The 16,328-nt window shown below is 44.6% G+C and overlaps 1 protein-coding gene across 1 annotated transcript in view; it reads right to left on the bottom strand.

Moving 5' to 3' along the window:
- LOC129811756 (potassium voltage-gated channel subfamily H member 5-like) overlaps positions 1 to 12,125 on the bottom strand; it is a 100,487-nt gene extending 88,362 nt beyond the window's left edge. Inside the window, exons 1-2 of the mRNA XM_055863321.1 lie at positions 11,891 to 12,125; positions 10,509 to 10,632 (exon numbers count right to left, since the gene is read on the bottom strand). Of these exons, the coding sequence (XP_055719296.1) occupies positions 10,509 to 10,632; positions 11,891 to 11,963 (197 nt within the window). The 5' untranslated portion in view covers positions 11,964 to 12,125. The remainder of the gene's footprint in view (positions 1 to 10,508; positions 10,633 to 11,890) is intronic.
- Positions 12,126 to 16,328: the final 4,203 nt, after the last annotated feature.

Genomic DNA, 16,328 nt, shown 5'->3' with positions numbered 1-16,328 from the left:
CTCCACCACTACCACATATCTACAGTACTAAATCCATGTGTATAGTACATATGCTATTGTGTGTGTGTTTGTATGCATGTGTCTGTGCCCATGTTTGTGTTGCTTCACAGTCCCCTCTGTTCCATAAGGTGTTTTTCTAAATCTAATTTTACTGCGTGCATCAGTTACTTGATGTGGAGTTGATTCAAAGTCTAAATGTTTGAGTAACTTCAGAATAATTTTCTGTCTTTCTCCCTGTCTCTTTCTCTAGGAAACTGATTACCACCTCAGTCCAACATTAGCCTTCTAATGTCACGCTGCCATCAACACACCTGCATCTAGCCCTAAGCTGATTTCTGCTGCGCCACTCGGGAGCCCCAAGTGGGGGGCACTTGAAGCCTGTGTAGGACATGTTCTCCTCATTTTGTGAACCTATTTCTTATCCCATTGACTGCACATGCTGGAAGTGGCATACGCTTGTGCCGCCCCAGATAGCTCCAAATCCAGCTGATCAACTGCCTGTGTCTGAACTTTCTAAAAACAAAGGGGAAAAGTTTATTACTATTGGTAGGGGGAGTGGTGTAACATTACTTGATTGCATTCAATTGATGATTTTATTTAAAGATGAGCTAACTCGTGTTGAGTATGGACTCGGTGTCAGCATATGGTCCTGCCAATAAGTATTGTAGGCCGTGCGCAGCACATTGACATCCAAGTAGATTGTGGGGTAGCCAGAATGTTGCATTATACCACCCACTAGTAGTTACGTAATAAGTGATATTATAGGGTGTATTCTCAGTAGCAAACTAGCAAGCCATATTACCAATCAACATTCCCTACACGTGGCGCCGCATCGCGCACTACAAGTTCAGCACCAGCAAGCTCTCTGTGCCATGCTTCAGGGTCAAATCGAAACGGGAAAGGGATCCCTGCCTCAGCTGCCTGCTCTGCCACCACCTCATCTTCATCAGGTTCTCCAAAATGGTCAGGCCCAAGGGAAACAGAGTTCCTGCTATGCTCGGAGTCGCTGCTTTTGTCAGACATCTTGACATTTCATATCTGGTGGAAGTTTCCTCTGCAGGGATATGCTAGCTGGCAAGACTAGTTAGCTGGCTAAAAAGCTAGCTAGACTTATCACACCAGAAGTGCCTCTCTCTCGCTGGCTCTCTCTTTGTTTTTGCTAACTCAGCCTACAGTCCTTGCCATGATGGGCCACAGCCGTCAATATGTAAGTCTCCACTCTGTCTTAGCTTTTTTTTTTTTTTTTAATCTGTTGACGGGTTTTGTTTTAGTCATGTTCTGTGGGTTACTGCCTGTGCTCGCTGGTCTTCATTTTTATAATGTTAACTGGCTGGCTAGTTCGCTGGCTAAGATAACGTTAACTGCATATACAGTTCTGTAGAGAAGCGTCAAATTAACACATCCAGGCCAGATGCCAACCACAATAACAATACACAAGGATTCCCTCTCTTCACTGGCCAGAGAACAAAGGAAGATGGAGGGCCACTCTCAGCAAGCTCACAGCAGGAGTCGGCCTTCTCCTCTTTTGCTCATCTCACACCGCTAGCAAAGATGTTTATAACTAACCCAAGATAGACCACAGCCTGTCGTTTCCAATAGGAACAAATGGGTCATAGTGGGCAGAACAAGCAAGGAGGGGGGCAGAGCCAAGCACGAGCTAGCGAGATCCTATTGGCACGTTCTAGCATTTATTTGCATATTTCCGTAAGGAACACCTACTCTGAAGTGAGCGTGTGCAATAACTAAATTCGCCCTTATACTCCTTCTAGACAAGCAATTTTTGGAAACTTTGGCAAAGAGTAAAAATTCTACAAAACGTAGTCCACTCTGTTCATAATAGATTATACTTTTGGGAACAGAAAACTCTATTGAGATCAAATGTTTCATCGATGAGAACATTTGCAGAATGTCAGCCAAAATCCATATCGTTCCATCTTCTCCCACTGCCAGCCACTAGGCTTCTTCTCACCACCATATTTGGTAGTGAGTGGAAACGCCAAGGGGATGCTTCACATTTATACATCTGGTGAAATATCTCATTGTCTCATTGTTCTATCTGTGCCTCTAGTCTTCATCAAAGCTTCTACTATCAGCAACAAGGGTGGCAGGTTTGAACCAAAGAGCACTCCAACTTTTGCTGGAGACATGAACAGAGCAGGATTCTGATGAAGCAAACAGCGTAAACGGACTGAAAATGACATGGTTAAATGTGTTGAGATGTGTGTGTACAGTTATTACCAAAAATGTATCCACAAAAAGGATACTGTTTGATATTGCTAAAATGGCGCTGGAAGAAATGGCTGCAGTTTTACGGGCGCCCAACCAATTGTGCTATTATGTGGGGGGGTTTTCGCGTTATTTGTAACTTATTTTGAACATAATGTTTCTGCAACCGTATCTTACGGCAGAAAAGAGCTTCTGGATATCAGGACAGCGATCACTCACCTTGGATTAGACAAAGATTTTTTCAACAACAAGCAAGACTCACATGATATTCTCCAAACACCCGGCAGGGCCAACATCCCAGTTATTTGCAAGAGGAAACGACGCAGGTACAGAGGACGAAGAGCCGGATGCCTCGTCAAGACCCGCAGAAGGCTAGTAGGAAAGCTGCCGTTACCGTCAATATTACTTGCCAACGTGCAATCATTGGCCAATAAATTAGACGAGGTACGATCACGAATATCCTATCAACAGGACATCAAAAACTGTAATGTTCTATGTTTCACGGAATCATGGCTGAATGGCGACATGGATATTCAGCTAGCGGGATATACGCTGCACCGGCAGGATAGAACAGCACACTCCGGTAAGACGGGGAGGGGGGGGGGGGGGGGGGGGGGGTCTGTGCATATTTGCAAACAACAGCTGGTCCACGAAATCTAAGGAAGTCTCTAGATTTTGCTCGCCTGAAGTAGAGTATATTGTGATAAATTGCAGGCCACACTACTTGCCTAGAGAGTTCTCAGCCATACTTTTCGTGGATATTTATTTACCACCACAAACAGATGCTGGCACTAAGACCAGCTGTAAGACCAGCTGTCAGCTGTATAAGGAAATAAGCAAACAGGAAACCACTCACCCAGAGGCGGCGCTCCCAGTGGCCGGAGACTTTAATGCAGGGAAACTTAAATCAGTTCTAGCAAATCTCTATCAACATGTTAAATGTGCAACCAGAGGGGAAAAAAATTCTAGATCACCTGTACTCCACACACAGAGACGCGTACAAAGCTCTCCCTCGGCCTCCATTTGGTAAATCCGACCACAACTCTATCATCCTGATTCCTGCTTACAAGCTAAAATTAAAGCAGGAAGCACCAGTGACTCGGTCTATAAAAAAGTGGTCAGATGAAGCAGACTGTTTTGCTATCACAGACTGGAACATGTTCCGAGATTCTTACGATGACATTGAGGAATACACCACATCACTCACTGGCTTTATCAATAAGTGCATCGAGGACGTCGTCCCCACACTGACTGTACATACATACCTCAACCAGAAGCCATGGATTACAAGCACCATTCGCACTGAGCTAAAGGGTAGAGGTACCGCTTTCAAGGTGCGGGACTCTAACCCGGAAGCTTATAAGAAATCCAGCTATGCCCTGCGACGAACCATCAAACATGCAAAACGTCAATACAGGGCTAAGATTGCTCGTCGGATGTGGCTGGGTTTGCAAACTATTACAGACTACTAAGGGAAGCACAGCCGCGAGCTGCCCAGTGACATGAGCCTACCAGACGAGCTAAATCTTTTCTATGCTCGCTTCGAGGCAATCAACACTGAGGCATGCATGAGAGCATCAGCTGTTCCGGACGACTGTGTGATCACGCTCTCCATAGCCGACGTGAGTAAGACCTTTAAACAGGTCAACATACACAAGGCTGCGGGGCCAGACGGGTTACCAGGACGTGTGCTCCGGGCATGTGCTGACCAACTGGCAGGTGTCTTCACTGACATTTTCAACATGTCCCTGATTGAGTCTGTAATACCAACATGTTTCAAGCAGACCACCATAATCCCTGTGCCCAAGAACACAAAGGCAACCTGCCTAAATAACTACAGACCCGTAGCACTCACATTCGTAGCCATGAAATGCTTTGAAAGGCTGGTAATGGCTCACATCAACACCATTATCCCAGAAACCCTAGACCCACTCCAATTTGCATAACGCCCAAACAGATCCACAGATGATGCAATCTCTATTGCACTCCACACTGCCCTTTCCCACCTGGACAAAAGGAACACTTCGTGAGAATGCTATTCATTGACTACAGCTCAGCGTTCAACACCATAGTACCCTCAAAGCTCATCACTAAGCTAAGGAACCTGGGACTAAACACCTCCCTCTGCAACTGGATCCTAGACTTCCTGACGTGCTGCCCCCAGGTGGTGAGGGTAGGTAACAACACATCCGCCACGTTGATTCTCAACACGGGGGTGTGTGCAGGGGTGCTTGCTCAGTCCCCTCCTGTACTCCCTGTTCACTCATGACTGCACGACTCCAACACCATCATTAAGTTTCCTGATGACACAACAGTGGTAGGCCTGATCACCGACAATGATGAGACCGCCTATAGGGAGGAGGTCAGAGACCTGGCCGGGTGGTGCCAGAATAACAACCTATCCCTCATTGTAACCAAGACTAAGGAGATGATTGTGGACTACAGGGAAAGGAGCACCGAGCACGCCCCCATTCTCATCGACGGGGCTGTAGTGGAGCTGGTTGAGAGCTTCAAGTTCCTTGGTGTCCACATCAACAACAAACTAGAATGGTCCAAACACACCAAGACAGTCGAGAAGAGGGCACGACAAAGCCTATTCCCCCTCAGGAAACTAAAAAGATTTGGCAATGGTCCTGAGATCCTTATAAGGTTCTACAACTGCAACATCGAGAGCATCCTGACCGGTTGCATCACTGCCTGGTACGGCAATTGCTCGGCCTCCGACCGCAAGGCACTTCAAAGGGTAGTGCGTACGGCCCAGTACATCACTGGGGCAAAGCTGCCTGCCATCCAGGACCTCTACACCAGGCGGTGTCAGAGGAAGGCCCTAAAAATGTCAAATGTCAAAGACCCCAGCCACCCCAGTCATAGACTGTTCTCTCTACTACCGCATGGCAAGCGGTACCGGAGTGCCAAGTCTAGGACAAAAAGGCTTCGCAACAGTTTTTACCCCAAAGCCATAAGACTCCTGAACAGGTAACCAAATGGTTACCCGTACTATTTGCATTGTGTCCCGCCCCCCCAACCCCTCTTTTACGCTGCTGCTACTCTCTGTTTATCATATATACATAGTCACTTTAACTAAACATTCATGTACATACTACCTCAATTGGCCCGACCAACCAGTGCTCCCCCACATTGGCTAACCGGGCCATCTGCATTGTGTCCCACCACCCGCCAACCCCTCTTTTTACACTACTGCTACTCTCTGTTCATCAAATATGCATAGTCACTTTAACCATACCTACATGTACATACTATGTCAATAAGCCTGACTAACAGGTGTCTGTATACAGCCTTGCTACTGTTATTTTCAAATGTATTTTTACTGTTGTTTTATTTCTTTACTTACCTACACACACACACACCTTTTTTTTCCGCACTATTGGTTAGAGCCTGTAAGTAAGCATTTCACTGTACCTGTTGTATTCGGCCCACGTGACAAATAAACTTTGATTTGATTTGATCTGTGCGATCACAATCTTCACACATGCAGTGGAAGATGTTATGAGAGTGTACAAAGTACCCTCCATTTATGTGCACAATACAGTGCATTTGGAAAGTATCAGACCCTTTGAATTTTTCCACATTTGTTGTTACAGCCTTATTCTAAAATGGATTCAATTGTTTTTCCCCCTCATATATCTACACACAATACCCAATAATGGCAAAGCAAAACCAGGTTTTTAGAAGTCTGAATACTTTTGGAATGCACTGTGTGTGAACAATTGCCCTGGCCTAAGTTAATCAAATAGCCGACCAATCAGCCTGTCCCAAACCTTAGTAAACTTCTTGAAAAAATTGTGTTTGACCAGATACAATGCTATTTTACAATTAACAAATTCACAACAGACTTTCAGCATGCTTATAGGGAAGGACATTCAAAATGCACGGCACAAACACAAATGACCGATGATTGGCTGAGAGAAATTGATGATAAAAGATTGTGGGAGCAGTTTTGTCAAACTTCAGTGCAGCTTTTGACATTATCGATCATAGTCTGCTGCTGGAAAAAAGTATGTGTTATGGCTTTTACACCCCCTGCTATATTGTGGATAAAGAGTTACCTGTCTAACAGAACATAACTACTTGTTTTTATAAGAAGTATTGACACGCCGAATGCACCGAGCTGTCTTTTTAAACCAGTAGCAAACAGCTCAGACATCCATGCATACCCCACAATGGAAGCCTCTCCAACATAATCCAACGTAATCAATTTTGTGATTTCTGATCTTGTCTCATCGCTGCAACTCCCCAACTGGCTCGGGAGAGGTGAAGGTCAAGTCATGTGTCCTCCAAAACATGACACGCCAAGCCGCGCTTCTTAACACTCGCTGGCTTAACCGGGAAGCCAGCTGCACCAATGTGTCGAAGGAAACACCGTTCAACTAACCGACCGAAGTCAGCCTGCAGGCTCCCGGCCCACCACAAGGACTCGCTGGAGCGCGATGAGCCAAATATAAAGTGCCATTGTTTAAAGTGACTAGTGATTATTTCTTACATCCACTTTTTAATTATTAAAGTGGCTAGAGATTTGAGTCAGTATGTTGGCAGCAGCCACTCAATGTTAGTGATGGCTGTTTAACAGTCCGATGGCCTTGAGATAGAAGCTGTTTTTCAGTCTCTCGGCCCCAGCTTTGATGCACATGTACTGACCTCGCCTTCTGGATGATAGCGGAGTGAACAGGCAGTGGCTCGGGTGGTTGTTGTCCTTGATGATCTTTCTGGCCTTCCTGTGACATCAAGTGGTGTAGGTGTCCTGGAGGGCAGGTAGTTTGCCCCCGGTGATGTGTTGTGCAGACCTCACTACCCACTGGAGAGCCTTATGGTTGTGGACGGAGCAGTTGCCGTACCAGGCGGTGATACAGCCCGACAGGATTCTCTCGATTGTGCATCTGTAAAAGTTTGTGAGTCTTTTTGGTGACAAGCCAAATTTCTTCAGCCTCCTGAGGTTGAAGAGGTGCTGTTGCGCCTTCTTCACCACACTGTCTGTGTGGGTGGACCATTTCAGTTTGTCCGTGATGTGTACGCCGAGGAGTTTAAAACTTTCCACCTTCTCCACTACTGTCCCGTTGATGTGGATGGGGGGGGGGGGGGGGGGTGCTCCCTCTGCTGTTTCCTGAAGTCCACAATCATTTCCTTTGTTTTGTTGACGTTGACTGTGAGGTTATTTTCCTGACACCACACTCCGAGGGCCCTCACCTCCTCCCTGTAGGCCGTCTCGTCGTTGATGGTAATTAAGCCTACCACTGTAGTGTCGTCTGCAAACTTGATGATTGAGTTGGAGGCATGCATGGCCACGCAGTCATGAGTGAACAGGGAGTACAGGAGAGGGCTGAGAACACACCCTTGTGGAGCTACAGTGCTGAGGATCAGCGGGGTGGAGATGTTGTTTTCTACCCTCACCACCTGGGGGCAGCCCGTCAGAAAGTCCAGGACCCAGTTGCACAGGGCAGGGTCGAGACCCAGGATCTCGAGCTTAATGACGAGTTTGGAGGGTACTATGGTGTTAAATGCTGAGCTGTTATCGGTGAACATTGGAAGTCCTCTTGTCCAGACAGGTTAGGGCAGTGTGCAGCGTGATTGCGATTGCGTTGTCTGTGAACCTATTGTGGCGGTAAGCAAATTGGAGTGGGTCTAGGGTGTCAGGTAGGGTGGAGGTGATATGATCCTTGACTAGTCTCTCAAAGCACTTTATGATGACGGAAGTGAGTGCTATGGGGCGATAGTCGTTTAGCTCAGTTACCTTAGCTTTCTTGTGAACAGGAACAATGGTGGTCCTCTTGAAGCATGTAGGAACAGCAGACTGGGATAGAGATTGATTGAATATGTCAGTAAACACACCAGCCAGCTGGTCTGCGCATGCTCTGAGGACGCGGCTCGGGATGCCGTCTGGTCCGGCAGCCTTGCGAGGGTTAACACGTTTAAATGTTTTACTCACATTGGCTGCGGTGAAGGAGAGCCCGCAGGTTTTGGTAGCGGGCCGTGTCAGTGGCACTGTATTGTCCTCAAAGCGAGCAAAGTAATGGTTAAGTTTGTCTGGGAGCAAGACATCGGTGTCTGCGAAGGGGCTGGTTTTCTTTTTGTAATCCGTGATTGACTGTAGACCCTGCCACATGTCTCGTGTCTGAGCCATTGAATTGCGACTCTACTTTCTCTCTATATTGACGCTTAGCTTGATTGATTGCCTTGCAGAGGGAATAGCTACACTGTTAGTATTCGGTCATGTTTCCGGTCACCTTGCCATGATTAAAAGCAGTGGTTCACGCTGTCAGTTCAATCAATCCATGGTTTCTGGTTGGGGAAGGTATTAATAGTCCCGTGGGTACAACATCACCGATGCACTTGCAAACAAAGATATCTTTGTTTTGTAAAGATATCTACTGTCTCCAAGAATACATTGCCTGATATTTTTAGAACTTAATTGCCCATAAGTTGATCGTAGTTATAATTGTAACTATTTTACAGTTTCATGCTGATTTATAGCGCCGTTAATAATTTCATAGTAATAAGCGTACACACTCCCTTACAATTCTCTGATAACTGGTTAGCTGTGGTTATGTATTTCAAAAACATTGGTTTTATTTCAATGTAGCTGTGAGCTAGTTGTTGATAGCAACTTGCTGACTCAGGAAGTGCTAATGTAACGTTAGCAGGCTGGTAGGGATAACGTTAGAAAGCTAGTAGGGCTAATGTTAGCAGGCTGGTAGGGATAACGTTAGAAGGCTAGTAGGGCTAATGTTAGCAGGCTGGTAGGGATAACGTTAGAAGGCCAGTAGGGCTAATGTTAGCAGGCTGGTAGGGATAACGTTAGAAGGCCAGTAGGGCTAATGTTAGCAGGCTGGTAGGGATAACGTTAGAAGGCCAGTAGGGCTAATGTTAGCAGGCTGGTAGGGATAACGTTAGAAGGCCAGTAGGGCTAATGTTAGCAGGCTGGTAGGGATAACGTTAGAAGGCCAGTAGGGCTAATGTTAGCAGGCTGGTAGGGATAACGTTAGAAGGCCAGTAGGGCTAATGTTAGCAGGCTGGTAGGGATAACGTTAGAAGGCCAGTAGGGCTAATGTTAGCAGGCTAGTTGGTTAGCAATCTTACAAGCTGACTTGTAACAATGTATTCATACAGTATTTGCTTTTAAGTTGGCTGTAGAGTGCAAACAAAGGTATTTTTGTTGGAGTTTATATTATAAGGAATAGGCTGGCTTGCCAGGACCTCCATATTACATCACACCCCACAAATGTTTTTTCCAGACTGATTTCGTCATTCTTCATCATTCGGATCAGTTTTATGTAATAACTAGAAGGGGTAAAAAAAGTGAGGTGTAACTTTGCGTTGGGACTTTTGATGCAAATTCTTTTTTTTATTATTATTTTAAAAAATGTACCCCCTTTTTCGATCTTGTCTCATTGCTACAACTCCCTAACAGGATCGTAGGCGAAGGTCAAGTCATGCGTCCTCTGAAACATGACCCGCCAAACACCGCTTCTTAACACCTGCAGCTTAACCCGGAAGCCAGCCGCACCAATGTGTCGGAGGAAACACTTTTCAACTGACAACGATGGTCGGCCTGCAGGCGCCCGGCCCGGCACAAGGAGTCGCTAGAGCGCGATGAGCCAAATAAATGACCAAACCCTCCCCTAAGCCGTACGATGCTGGGCCAATTGTGCGCCGCCCTATGGGACTCCCGATCACAGCTGGTTGTGACACAGCCCGGGAATGACACCGGGTCTGTAGCACTGTGAAGCAGTGCCTTAGACCATTGCGCCACTCGGGAGGGCCTTTGATGTGTATTCTAATGAAAATCCATATGTTACATGTGGTTACATTTATGCTACCTACCCTTTAAGGCCAATGCTCCTCCACTCCCATAGAATCACATGTTAAGGACAACTTTAGCCCCAGGCTTAACAAGCCCTTAGCCCTGGTCGAAGGCCAGGAAAACCTCAAGTGAAGCTTTTGGAGTTGTATTTTAAAGATGGCCTCACCTTGGGGGGACTGACTGGTTTCCCTTTGCAACAGTCATTTGTTCCATTTGAAAGTCTTTCTATAAGCAGTAGGCAGTACATGGACTCATTCAGTACTAGTGGAACACCAGATTCAGTGAGTCTCTTGCAATGTGATGTTCAGACAGCTCAGGTGATAAACTGACTTACTTCACTTTAATGAAGGCACTTTTCAAAGCATTCTACAGTGGTTTAGTGGTCATCTATAAAGGCAGATACAGTACACATACAAAGGGGCATAATAAAATGATTACTATATTACCATACAACAACCATCCTTACCTGCAAGTGCTGCTCTTTTGCATAACCTCAGCCCTGTGGAACCCAGAGAGCTTGCAGAATCCGTCATTACTGTAGACTACAGGCCACTCCACGATCTGGGCGTTCCCCAGGAGGAAGCTGGTCTCTGTGAGGAAAGGTCGAAGTAAACAGGTGTGTGGTGAGGGGGATGGCTCTGGTGTAAAATGTCTGCAAACACTCAGATGGTATGTCACAACCCATTGGCGATGCGTGATGAGAGTGACCCCGCACAATGAAGCCTAACACAGTGATGACATGTCCATCAAATGTCTCGCTCTTTTGTGGTCCATATAATTATGACACTACACTCAGTAGCTTGTCCTACGTCCACAACAACAACCATAAGTTAATCAGAGAGGGAGAGTTTACAGCACATATGTCTTAACTCTGCTACCAAGTCCACAGCAGCCTCTGCATTAGAGATTCTATACCTCAGCTGCTGCAGTTTCACTGGCATTTCGCTGATAGACAAGAGAGTGATTCATTTCTCAGGTTGTTAATAGCACAATATGGATCATCACATTTCTGTACGCAGAAACTTGGAGAGAAATAACAATTTATAGACAGAGCAAAGCATGCGAGGACTGATCATCCATGATTTCATAATTATAGTTTTAACCATGTTTTGAGGCTACATTTACTTTGTTTAGAAACATTGGAGTAAAACAAGCTTATATTTTGGGTTGTGATGGGGTACAACAGTTGAACTAAGCTCATGCGGCATTTATAAGTTATATTCTTCAAGAATCAATGAGTACAAATCATTCATTTATAAATCCACAAAATGTATGTAGCAATTGCAGATTGCCCCTTTAAGTAATGACATAAATGTTTTACTGCATCCTGCATGCTGATTCTTTTTACTGCAAATGTATAAAGCCTATAGCTGAACACTTTGCCAAGAAGTGATATACACACACCACAAATAGCCAAATAAATATAAGAGAGTAGTCTAATGATTGCTAAATGGATTGCAAATTAAGCTATTGTTATCTATTTTTGATATGGCCTACAAATGAACTTACAAATAATCATTAAAACAATTTACATGATATCTGAAAATAAATATATTTTATATTGACCTCAATGAAATATAATTTCCGTGCAACATGACTGGCAGTATATCAAATTAAGCAGCCTATGCACTACCATGATGAACACCAATTCGCCTTGGCATGACGTCATCGAATAAACTTTGTAAACAAACTACCAGATCATTTTAACAATAAAGGAAAGTCATATAAAAAACAATGATTAGACTATGAATAGACTAGAATTATCTTTTGAACAAAAAAAGGAAGACAATCATCCAAACTATTTAAAGCTGTTTGTTATGGAAACCCACGAACAGGTACATTGCTTACCACTTGAGCGCCGGACAATGTTTTCCAAAAAAGTATTCTGCGGTGCCACAAGCCCTCTCTTTCCCCCGGGCATCCTGGGGCCAGGCGGTGGTTGTGAGGTGGTGGGCGGTTTTGATGCTGCTTATCGGAGTACGGCAGTGTGGGTGGGTATTAGCCGGTGGGATGGAGAAGCTCATTGTAACACTGCGCTTCAGCGGCTGAGAGCGCACTGTGGCACAGACGCGCGCCTCCGAAGCGCTGCATTCTGCAGGCTCGGGGTGTGATAACGCATGCGTATCACCACACACAACACGCTCCTTAATATAGGCGTCGGGGGATCTCTGCGGTGTACATCTAGGTTTCCCAGTGTGCAGGGGGAAACGGTTAACACACTTGCTTTTTGGCGAACTATTTTCACTGACACCTTTTCAAACAATTACTGCAACATATCCACAAAACAATGTGCCTCCATGTCGAGAACGTTAAATAGGCAAACTAGACAAAAATGTATATTTTTTTTATTTAACTAGGCAAGTCAGTTAGGAAGAAATTCTTATTTACAATGACAGCCTACTCCGGCTAAACCCGGACAACGCTGGGTCAATTGTGCGCAGCACTTTGGGGCTCCCAATCACAGCCGGTTGATGCCTCTGGAACTGAGATGCAGTGCCTTAGACCGCTGCGCCACTCGGGAGCCCAGACAATACAGTGTAAACAACTTAATAGATGTTGTGAAGATGATCTAAGAGACATTGGATTGTGTTGACTGAGAAGACTGCTTTGAAACGGTGAGTCATCTCCAGTGAATGCAGAAAACACATTAGAAGTCTTGTATCTACTGAGTCCCCAATTGGTACTTGGTAATAGGACCCAGGGGAACTGAGTCCCCCACCAAGAAACACATAACTGCAACAGGTGTTGCATAAGGAACTTGCACTGTATGGACTGTCACTTGTGACAGTCAGTGTGACAGTGTTATGTTTCTGTTTTTCATGCCATGACGCAGGTTGGTCTTTCAATATGGCTCAGGCTGAATATAAAATACATACAGGGCAAACTAAAAGGTTTATGCCAATTTTTTCATTCTATTATAGGCTACAAAGGCTATATACATCTTCATAGAAATCCCCTGTCTGTTCAACAGCAGACGCCTGAATATCTTCAATCTGTCAAACAGAATGTCAGAAGCACTTCAGAAGAGATATCCAAATAAATATGTGTGAGAAAGCGGGTAGGGGTGGGAGTGTGTGCACTGCCAAGTGTTCCCACAGGACGTCTCTAATTGGCCCACTTGCATCACAGAGTATCAGACATATGTGACAGTGCAGGTTGGACAGCTGCCTTCCTGAGTTGTAATACTAATAGACCTAGGATCCTGTTCACAGGCAGGCAGTTGTACAGGAATGGATCATCTCTTCAACCCTATTACTCAAAAATGAAATGTGTGCCACCACCATGCAGCTGAACATGCTGCATAGCCAGCTCTCAAGTCAATTCTGAGTGGCTCTGAGACGTTGACATGTGATTGAGGTGGAGAGGAGTCCAAACGTCACTGTAAGATATAAGCAAGACAGTTAGAACCTGTCAGGAGAAACAAGGAAAATCCAGATTAAAAATCCACCTCTTACCGAATATGCACTATTTATTCAACTCTACCTCTTGACTCCGATGTAACACTTTTTTGATAAAAGTTTCTTACAGTGAACTGAATTGAAAAAGCTGGGGAGAGTGCAGAGGCACATGTGTCAGGCACTTGGACATCTCTGCAGGGACTTGATTACTGTAATCACACTAATTACCATGCCTCACTAACCACCAATTACACCCAATCAGCATTCAACAGGATTCAACATTGTTCAGTGGTGAAGAGTCAAAAAAATCTTTGAAAGTCCACTCACACAACAAGGCATATATCCGTGTACTGTATGTGCCTGAGAAATGTATTTCTGGACTTATCATTGTCCTCCCCAGGAGGAAGCTGCACACAAAGCACAAAGTTATCCGACCACAGTCAGGAAGATATGAATTAAGCGAGAAACATTGTTCTAGAAATCCCTTCCAGGTGTGAGAGATTCAAGATTCCCTCGATTGTATTATACAAGCTGTAAATGTCAGACAAATTAAAACAAAAAGCAGATGACATTGATGCCTCATTTGGGGACTGGGAAAAAATATCAAACTTCTCCCCTAATCAATGCAGCACATCTGGTGAAATCTGTCTCCATTCTTCCTCATTGATCTGAGAATTAATTAAGCTGTTCCATTGTCCCCTCGTTGGTCCTTTCTGGGCTAAAAGGAGGATTGGATATCAAGGCCCCTTCTGCTTCCTTCTACTGGAGTGCCAGCAGCTCCATCAAAGCTAAAATAGACCATGAAAAACAATTCAATTGAGAAGTCAATGCCCAAGATGCAACGGTTTCCCTGAACAGTTCAGAAAGTAGGTGTAGTAAATTGATCAGAAAGATAAACTGTTTAACTTGACTATTCTCTCTGTAGTATTGCCATTTATGCCCTCAGGGAGTCTGAATGGGTCTAAATTGCTGCATTAGTCAGTAAGAGATGTGCTCCAAACACAATGTGCGCAGATGACCCATGTCTCTGCTTCCTCGCTGTAAAGTGTGTGTGTGCCAGATACCGCAGATCGTCGCTCCTTGTATAACAACATAGTTCATGGCATTTCAAACGTATTTCCTTCAGCTGCAATTGCAAACATCACTACTTTGATAGGACTACAACGGAGAATTTTCAGATTGAGCCGCAAGCTGTCACTGGATGTGCTACTTGAGAGCAACCTGCCAAATATCATGTCTTCTCATTAGTGCTAATTACACTGCTACTAGTCTGTGGGTCTGTATTAAAGACTTACATGCTTCCCTGTGCCAGTCAGAATACAATACATAATTGATTAATTGGAGTCATGATGTAGCAGCTTTAATTGAGTCAAACTCCACCCCACAACATAGAGGCGTATTCTGGGGATCATGTCTACAGCTGCTAGGGAACTAGACTCTGAAGACTGTCAGTGAAACAGCAGCATAAGCATATGCCAGTAGTCACGGTGAGCACAGTTTGATCTAGAAGATGCAATATGAATCACACCTTTTGTCACATACTGTGTAGCCAACAGTCTTCAAAGCAAAGATCTCATCAGCACAACATGAAAACAGAGCTGTATGGGGCAGGGTGGGAGGTGTTTTGTGGTGCGTGTTCCTTCAACCACTGGTGGTGAGTTAAGTGATTAAGTGAGAAATTACCGGGACCTTCCTTTTCCCTAGGAAAAACAATTGAATAACTGGCTCCTTGGTTAGATAGTAAGGTAAACAGGGGGGAGAGAAAACATTTTGCATATTCTGACAGGCTGTACCTCCGCACTGTGCATTTAGTGTCTTGAAATATTTATTTTAAGGAACCAATCAGATGTAAAAGCAGATGTTTAAAGAAGCCACAGTAGCACTGACTTCCACTGGCCTGGTTAGGTCCTACAACTTCACAGCATTCCTTTCAGAGCTATGTACACGCATTAATTATACAGTTACCACCTTACAAATACTTGAATAACATTTACTACATGTAAATTATGACCTACCTAACACAAGTAAATAATTCCCCTCACCTCTACTAAGCAGACAGTATCCAATACCCACCTCTACATGTTTAACATAATTTCAATCGATGACAGACTAACTGAATGAACAACAAAGACTAAATGAAAGTATGAACGTTTATTAAAATAGTTTGGGTAGGGACCTCGTCTCTACGGGATGATGATCCTCGGAGCCAGATGCTATGATGCCGGTAGCCCCCCCCCCCCCCCCGTAGAAAGAGGTTCCGATGACAGGCCTTCTGCTGCTGGCGGTGGGGAGGGTTGGCGGTGGGAAGGGAGGGTCAGCGATGTACCTTTTGCTGTGAGTCAAGTAGGGGAAAAAACAAGAGTAAACCTTCATTTAAATACAGTACATCACAAGATGTATTCCCATTACTGAGAAGAGAGCAAGGTAATTATTGCCTAGGTGTGCCCATAGGTTGTTTAGCAAACGTGATCAAATTGTATTATTCAGCTGTGCTCATTGGCCATAATAGGTGACTGGCATTCTGCACAAGGTTAATTGGTAGTAAAGGGTGACATGATATTTTTCTGTTGATGAGAACATATCAGATATAAATTCCATCTGCGCCCAGAGAGAGGAAACTACGGGAATATGTTATGCTTACGGGATGAAGTTAAAAGAGCAAGCCATTCAGACCACCTCACTGAACACATGTTATCAACTACATTATGTGATGAATGGAAATGGATACCATCTCCTGAGAGTCCCTGGGATACCTGACATCAAATACAATGGGATGATGTTAACATCAAAGGATCGAACAGAGAAACTTAATCTCTCTACTGCTGGCCTTGACACTTTTCATCCCTTGTTTGACTTGGTTTGTGTATAAATCTGCCAGGAACATAAAA

This window comes from Salvelinus fontinalis, chromosome 15, assembly GCF_029448725.1.
Source record: "Salvelinus fontinalis isolate EN_2023a chromosome 15, ASM2944872v1, whole genome shotgun sequence".
NCBI classification, from domain to species: Eukaryota; Metazoa; Chordata; class Actinopteri; order Salmoniformes; family Salmonidae; genus Salvelinus; species Salvelinus fontinalis.
This window is presented reverse-complemented; position numbering and strand designations above follow the sequence as displayed.